Here is an 8287-nt window from a genome sequence, read left to right on the forward strand (position 1 = left end):
TACCTTTTACGGATGGGTTTTCTCCCTAATTCATTTAAATTCTCTTCTTCCCTCCCTTCAGACAGGGGGAGCCGGAGTCCCGCAGGCCGAGCCCTCGTGGCTTGCGCAAAAGTGGACCCAGAGTAGGAAGGGTGTGGGGAAGCCGACACGGGGACCGACTGCAGACACCGGAGCGCTGTGGGTGGGCCGCTGACCTGCGGGGTAAGGGGAGGTGCGGGCCTGGAGTTCCCGCCTTCTTTCTTCCCCTTCCAAATCACTCGGCAAAAAGGAAATCTAGCCGTCGGTCTCCGCAGAACGGCCCAGAGCACAGTGCTCCAGCCAGTTGGGGCGGAGCGGGCTTCAGGTCCTGGGAAACGCCCCAGGGTCTAGGTCTTCGGTCTTCCCGGAGCTGATCCCACTCCGCCCAGCGATTCTCTGTGTTTGTCTTTTTTCTTTTCTCTACTCTTCCCAACCTTCCTTGCCCCATGGTTCGCTTTTTCCTTTCCTCAAGTGAACATCCTTCCTAGGTAGAGAACACTTTTTCATCCTTTGAGTATTTCCATAGCTTACACTTGGGCTGCTGAGTTACCTTGGGGAAGTCACAGAACTTTCTGAGGCTATGTGAAAAGAGGGGAGGGTGTTCTGGAGGACTGTTTTTTGTTTTGTTTTGTTTTGTTTTCTGAAAATACCTCTGAAATTCAGCCCAGGGGCGGGGGGGGGGGCGGCTCAGGCAAGGGAATGAAGGTATTCCCTCTTCCTCCCCACCTTGCCACTGATGGGAAGAAGCTGTGTGCATAAACACAACGTCATCTGGAAAAGAAGGGCTTGGATACGGGTTTTATATTAAAATAGGGAAGGGGATTAATGTAATTCTTATTTTGAGAAATTCTGATGTAAGACACCCCCTCGGGAAATTAAAAAATAAGATGTCAATGCTTTCTTACCACTTCATGGCTGATTTTGCAACATTTCTTTTCAAATCTTGTTCTGTGCACCCACTGTCCTTGGCTGCCCTTGCTCCTGGGGAGCAAAGAATGGCCTGTACATTCCTAAGAGGGTAAGGGGAACGGGTGGTGATGGTTAAGAGAGAAGTTGGCTCTGGTTGTAACTCTGCCAACTGTTGGGGGGAAGTAAAGGGAAGGTGGTCTTTTACATGAGTTTAGGATCTGGTTACCTTTAATTCACTCCGGAGCCCATGTCTTGCGCTAATGGGCATCTGTCAGCAAAGAGCTCCTGTTTCCCCACTTGCCTAAGATGGTGGAAGCAAAGGGGCAAACAGCAAAGTGGACCAGTCAGCCAAAAAGAAACACACTAGGCCTCTGCAGCTGGCCTGAGGGCTTCTCCTCAGGCCCAAGGCATGGCAGAAGGACTCAAAACCAGGAGACTCTACCTTTTAAAAGCCCATTCTGATTATCCTCTTTTGCTCCATCCTTCCAGGTAGCAGGGGACTGGAATAGGTTCTGCAACCCCTCTTAGAAAAACCCACTTTTCACACCTAAAATTGAGTTTTTCAAAACCAAAGCAAATACTGTTGGTGTTTGGAAGAGAGTTGTGTCTCTGTCCAGAAGCCATTAAAAATACCAAGTAAACTCCTTACATTCCCTTAGCTCCTTATAGTTTATAAAACATTTTTCACTGACACCAACTCACCTAATCCTGCAAGCCCAAACATCAGGTGGACTCCTCATTCTCATTGTAGAGTAAAGAAATGGAGAGACTCAAAGAAACCAAGCAGCTTGTCCAAGGTCACAGTCACAAAATGCCTTATCCCTGATTGAAACCCCTTCTGCAAGGCCTCTCTCATTCCATTGCTTCCTATCATCCCCTCCCATAAAATAGGCACCCCACTCCCTCATGACTAGGCCTGGACACCCTGAGAATCTTCTTCCAACAACCCCCGCCCCAGAGAGAACATTTACTAATTCATGCTGCAGTTTGCCACTAGTAGGGTCCGATGGACTCATGGCTTTGGAACTGGGTTTCAGACCACATTCTCTTGGGACAGTTCTTCAAGGAACCCACGTTGAAACGCACCCCCCCACCCATTAACCTTTCATGTTCCCCTCACTGCCAAGACTCTTCCTATAAACCATGTAAAATAAATAACCTCAAATATAACTCTTAATTGCAACCAAGTAGATGTCTCCTTATCACTAAACTTTATTGCTTCCCAATCTTTAAGACAAACTTCCCTCGGGACTCTGGCCCTTTCAGGAGACAGGCCGAGGAAGTAGCTTCTCCAAGATTCTACCTGGATGTCCCAGGCCCGGAGGATGAACAAGGGCGTCAGGGTGTTCAGAGACTTCGAGACAAGGAGAGGTCTCCGAGGGCTGGGGCTGGACGCTAGGAGACAAAACCCGTTAAGTTTTCCATCTGCTCGTCGCCCCCTACAGGCCACATCCGCCATCGCAGCGAGAGCCCATCATAGTCCGTGCAAGCATCTTGATCTAGTCTAGATTCGTTATTTCCCGGGACCTCCGGATTCAGCCATTCCCGGAGGAACTCCGTGCGCGGGCCCCACTCCGGGACTCAGTCCTGGGGAAGTTCTAAGGACTACAGACCTCGGAACTGGATTGACTTTCTAGAAATGAGCGCTAGAGGAGGTGGAAACCAGTTTAAATTCGTGTGTAGCTGAAAGCTAAAATTCTCCCCCATAAAAATCAACCCGCTCCCTTTTTTTATTACAAATAAATCTGCCTAAGTGGAATAAAAAGCGGTATCAGTCGTGTTGCCTTTAAATCTCAATGTAAAAGGGGATTTCAGTGTCTTTCGTCGCTGGTGCCCGCGTTCATATCGAATGTGGGTTTCAAACCACCCCCCCCAACCAAATGTTTGAGTTCATTGTATATATTTGCATTTTCCCTTCTGCTCTAAACCTTCGTGGTTTAACAAGCATAAACCAAAAACAGCTTTTCAAAGGGGTACAGCCAGGTCTATCTCCAAGACGTCTGCCAGCACTTTAAACAGCCGCTGTCCGGTTTGGGATCTGGATCTGGGAGTCTCCTATTCTCCAAGAAATAAAGGAAAGGGACCATCTCCAGGCTCTAGTTCAAGGTTGAGAAGTGACTAGAAGGAAAGTTGCCGGCGGATCCCTCCTTCTCTACTCCCTGCTGCCTAATGCATCGCTGGAAAAAGCCCTGCGGATCTCAAGCGGCGGCTTGTGGCCGAGTGTCAAGCTGCGGGCTCAGGCTCGGCCGGTATTGCTGCTATGCGTGGAAATATGAGCGAGTAATTTTATAAGTAACAAAGGATCAGGGATGGAATGAGGCCTCTGTTATCCAATGTCATTTAGAAGCCTTGGATCAGCAGCTTCTTGAGGCTAAAAGTGAATTCAAGAAGCCCTGCCTTTCCCTTTTCCCAGGGGTGTCAGCTAAAATTAGAAATAACCTCTATGTGTTTGCACAAATCATGTACCATTTGCTGTTTGTGTAAAAACCGATTAGCCAGACACAACTGTGAAACAACTTGTTACTTTTATAGCTGCAACACACAAACAAATTTAGATCCGTTTAGTTTTCCTTGTAAAAGGAGATTAGAAGGGACACGCCCGGAGACTGTGTGGTCCATAATCTCTTCTCCGTGAAGGTTACTGTTGCGCCTCTCCGCCGCGGTTGATTATCAGGTTCTTGTTTATCAAGTTAAACTACCTCACCCCCGGCAGCTTGTTTTATTTTAGGACCGTGATCCGGGAGGAATGTTTACTCAGGACACAATAATGTTTACTGTTTACCAGGAAAACAGATTCGGTATTTTCGAGGACTTCTCTTTCAAAGCGACTCCCTAGCCCACGCCGACAGCAGAGAAATAAGGGTCGAATCCGAAGCCGGAAGGCATCTCCAGGACCAAGAGCCGAGGTGGACGCCACCGACATGGACTGGCCCTGTTTTGCAAGCAGGACGCGCATAGGGCCGAACTGACAGCACGGCTACCGGTTCCAGATTTTAAAAGCGATTTCGCAAAAGTACTTGTAACAGCTAAATTAATTACAAAATAATTAGAATTGATGCCATTTGAGGATATGTTGGTGAATGGGAAACGGCCTTCTGCGTCTAGATGTTTTATTTCTACCTTAATACTTTTAAGGTTGCAACAGCTGAAATGCATATTAAAAATAATCTACGAGGACATCTCCCCATTCCTGCCCTATGATCTCTCATTTCCCACTAACCTAGACTATGGTTTGTTTTTTAAAGTTTATAAAAAGAGGGGAATAAAGGGGAGGGGTGATGTGCACCTGTTTTTAAAAGGGTGTTAAAGGCCACTATTCCTTGGCCTTCCAAAACACTGCGGGTTGAGGGGAGGAGGCGTTCATAGGAATCCTTCAGAAATCAAAATTATGTTGTGGATTTATTATTGCCATAGAAAAGAAATATCTTATTTGAAAATATTATGAAAGATAAGAACTATGTCTTATTGATCAGGTTAATAGAGATAATACAGTTCCACTGCAAAAATTAAACTGCCATAACATACATTAAAAAAAATTAACTGTGTTTATTTACCACTGCCACTTAAGGAATGAAAAGAAATAATTTAAAAAATTTAAGATTTAAATGCTAAAATGGGGGATGTTTGTAATTTACATTCTTTTGAAAGGATAATTGAAATGACCAAGAACTCATATGGAAGACAAAAGTCTGGTATTAAAAAAATATTAAAAGATTGTACTGTTGTTTAGATTTAGGTTGGTTTTTTTAAATGGCAGCTTATTTTATCTATAGAAATATCTGGTCAGACTTAATGGATTGGTATGAACGAGATCATCACCCATATCCCAAATTTATGTGAAAACTAAAAGAAAAATATTAATACGATTTAAATTAGGCATATTCTCTCCTTTCTCCAATTAAATTTTTCTTCCATTCAAATTATGCATAGCTAAGTTTGAAAGGGTCATACTTGAAACTCCTCGAATTTCTAGTAAAGATAAAATACGAATACAATTTTAAAATACTGTCGTTTACCTCAGACATCTAAATAAAACACTAGGGTGAACATTTTAAAAATTTATTTACAAAGTTGTGTACAACACGATGGGATAACATTTAGAATACCATATATATTCATTCATATATAAACAGACTTTTATAATAGAATGACACTTTTCGCCTTTCGAAAATTTTTTATATTTAAAATCTCCCAACGTCTCTATACATTTTTTTCTCACATAAAACTGCGGAGAGTGAACCTTCAAAAAAAATGAAAGTTCAGAGCTCTAAATCTACTGAATTTGTTTTTTCTTAAAAAAATAAGAACCCCAAAAGGAAAGTCAGTAATTTTTATACAAATATGTACAAAGAATTTCCCTCCCATACCCACGGTACTGAGAGCAGGAGCCGTCGGGGTACATTTTTGGAAAATTCGGTTTTCAGTTTTACCTGTACGGAAAGCTATTCCCGGCGGGCGTGCGGTGAGAGTTTGCTCCGCCAGCCTAGGTGTGCGCGAGGGGGTGGAGGCCGCCGAAGGTCGGTGTTGAGGGGTCGGGGGGGAGGAGAGGCAGAATCCGGGATTGCGCAGGGGGGCCGGGCCCGGGGCGGGGCGCGTAAACTAGAAGTGCAGCCGCCGCCCCAGGCCGCCACCCGGCCCTCGGTCCCGGCCATCGGCGCGTCCCTATTGAGCGGGCCACTTTGCTTGCGCTGCAGCTGCGGCAGCAGCGGCGGCCGAGGCTGCGGGCTGCAGGAACTGTCCAGAGAGCGGCACGCTCAGGATGGGCGCGATGGTGGCCGTCGTCCGACTCAGCGATAGCGGCTGGTGCGTGGCCATGAGCGCCGCGGACTGCACGGTCCCGGGCGGCCGTAGAAAGGACTGCGCCGCGCTGCCGCCCCCACCGCCCCCAGTGCCCCCAGTTACCCCGGCGCCCCCAGCGCCCGCTGCCGAGCCCCCGGGCGCCGCGGGGCCCCCGCCGATGATGTTTTCGATGCTGAACGACGGCCGCGCGCTCGGCTCGGACTTGATCAGCGACGCGGTGGTTCCCGCGGCGCCCGCCGTGCCCGCGGCGGCCGCGGCGGCGCCCAGGCTGTTGAGCTGCAGCTGCAGGCCCGGGCCGAGCTGTGAGCCAAAGGCGGCCGCTTTGCGGCCCAGCTCGCCCGAGGGCAGCAGCGGCACGGCAGGCGGCAGCACGGGTGCCACGGGCGGCAACGCGTAGGGGTACTGGAGCGCCGCCGCCGCCGCGGCGGCTGCCGCGGCAGCCGGGTGAGAGTAGGCGCCGGCCGCGGCCGCGGGGTGCAGGCCGTAGGGGCGGCCGTAGGGCCCCGCGGCGCCAGCCGCCGCGGCCAGGCTGTAAGCGCCGAAGCTCTGCATCATGAGCGCCGTCTGCTCGCGCAGGTGCTCCTGCTGGTGGCGCTTGAAGCGTTTCCGGCGCCGCAGGAAGCTGCCGTTGTCGAACATGTCCTCGGACTGCGGGTCCAGGGTCCAGTAGTTGCCCTTGCCCGGGTTGCCCGGCTCGCGGGGGATCTTGACAAAGCAGTCGTTGAGCGAAAGGTTGTGGCGGATACTGTTCTGCCAGGCGGGGAACTTCTCCCGGTAGTAGGGGAAGCGGTTGCTAATGAACTCGCAGATGCCGCTCAGGGTCAGCTTCTTCTGCGGGCTCTGCAGGATAGCCATAGTGATGAGCGCGATGTACGAGTAGGGCGGCTTCACCAGGCTGTTCTTGGGCTTACTGGGAGCCAGGCCTCCCGCTGCACCACTGCCCGAGCCGGGCCCGCCGCCGCTCCCGCCGCCCTCCTCGCCGCCAACGCCGCCCTTGCAACCGTCAGCTTCGGAAGCGCCCGCCTCGCCCCCTGGCCCAGCGCCGGCTCCAGTCGCCTCTTTGGGCAATGCCAGGGGCTGTTGGTGCGGCGGCTGAGGCTGCCCATGGTGGGGTGCCGCCGGCGTCACCTCGTCCGCCTCGTCCAGGCGCAGGTCTGGCGGCCCAACGGGGCTATCGCAGCCCGCGTCGCTGTCCTTCTCCTCCAGCCCGTCGTCGCCCTCGCCCACCACATCGATGTCCACGTCCTCGGCCGTCAGCACCGTCTGGCCGGACATGTCGCTGGCGCTGCCGCCGCCGGAGAGGGTCATCCCTCCTCGGGGTTGGTGGCGGCGGCGGGGAAGGAGCGGCGGGCGATGGGAGTTGTCAGGGGCTGTCGCCGAGCTCGGGGGAAGGGGATTTGGGTGCTCGCGAAAGATGGGAGACTGGGAGAGGGTAGGGGGACGTAGATGGTTCGGGGCCCTCCCGGCTTGGCTCACACTCGGCAGCCCGGCATCGCGCGGCGTGGGCGCTGCCGTCCGCCCCCCGCGGCCGCGCTCCTCAAACTCCTGCTGTCCCTGGCGCTCGGTACTAGGCGCTCGATGCCGCTCCGGGCCACGGCGGCTTCTCCACGCCGCGCCCCCTTACTTCGCCCGCCTTCCTCGGCCTCTGGCCCGGGCGTGGAGAGCAAGAGCGGTGCAGACGGGCGCGGGACGCCGGGCGCGGAGCAGCTCCGGAGGGCGCGGGCAGGGGCAACGGGGGGGAGGGGGAGTGTCAGGGACGCCGAGCCCCCGTAGTCGAAAGTCCCGTTTTAAGGACTGGCCTGATAGATTACTTTCTACTTAAAGATCCAGCGGGAGGCGGGGCCACGTGACCGCGCGTGACGTCAGGGCCGCCGCGGAGCCGGCCAAACTCAAGTTGGTTCAGGGAATTGTCAACAAAGGGACGAGGGACACGCAACTCAGCGCCGCACGGTGCGCCAGCATCCCGCGGGCTCCGAGGGCGTCCTGGCCCGCCCCGGGACCCCAGCCTAGGCTGGAGCCCCGCGCGGGGGTCGAGGGAGCCTATGGGTGTGAGTGCTGGAGGGTGGGTGTGAGCGAGTGAGGGCGTGGGCCTGGGAGCGTCCGCGGGACCCGGCAGCTCTCGCTGCCCTGCCCTCCCTGCTCCCTCTCCCTTCCCCCTTCCCCCCTTTGCCAACACTCTTTTGGCTGGGACTGGGCAACGTAGAACGAGATTCCCATTCCATTTTTTTTTTTTTAAGAAAAAGTAGTCTCTGTTTTGTTTTTTGGGTTTGATTCTTTTTAGCTCTCGAGTAAGGGCTGCGCACCCGGCTCCGTTTTGCTAATTAGAGTTGACCCTCTTCTGCCTCAGTGCTCTTTAGGCGGAGACACCTACTGAGGGGATAAGTATCCTTTTCCCCCTAAGCCAAACCACCCGGGTCCTGCCTTGGCTTTCCCCGCTCGATGTGGGCGTGTTATATATATATATTTCCCCACACACACACCCCGCGCGGCCACAACAGCATCAGCTGGGGTTCCCGAAGGTCACAAAATAGTTATTGATTAATCTATTAGAATAGTTGCC

General features: G+C 52.6%; 1 protein-coding gene across 1 annotated transcript; it reads right to left on the bottom strand.

Moving 5' to 3' along the window:
• Positions 1 to 5589: 5589 nt before the first annotated feature.
• FOXD3 (forkhead box D3) lies at positions 5590 to 7035 on the bottom strand. The gene has a single exon (XM_028106733.1). The coding sequence runs from the start codon at positions 7033 to 7035 to the stop codon at positions 5590 to 5592; it is 1446 nt and encodes a 481-aa protein (XP_027962534.1).
• Between the last annotated feature and the right edge of the window lie 1252 nt (positions 7036 to 8287).

Source organism: Eumetopias jubatus, unplaced genomic scaffold (genome assembly GCF_037043125.1).
Source record: "Eumetopias jubatus isolate StellerSeaLion01/CBP00866 unplaced genomic scaffold, mEumJub1_p1.0 scaffold_4, whole genome shotgun sequence".
Lineage (NCBI taxonomy): Eukaryota > Metazoa > Chordata > Mammalia > Carnivora > Otariidae > Eumetopias > Eumetopias jubatus.

Bases quoted from the DNA above. Each gene is read 5' to 3' on its own strand.
- FOXD3 (XM_028106733.1), bottom strand. From the start codon at position 7,035: ATGACCCTCTCCGGCGGCGGCAGCGCCAGCGACATGTCCGGCCAGACG.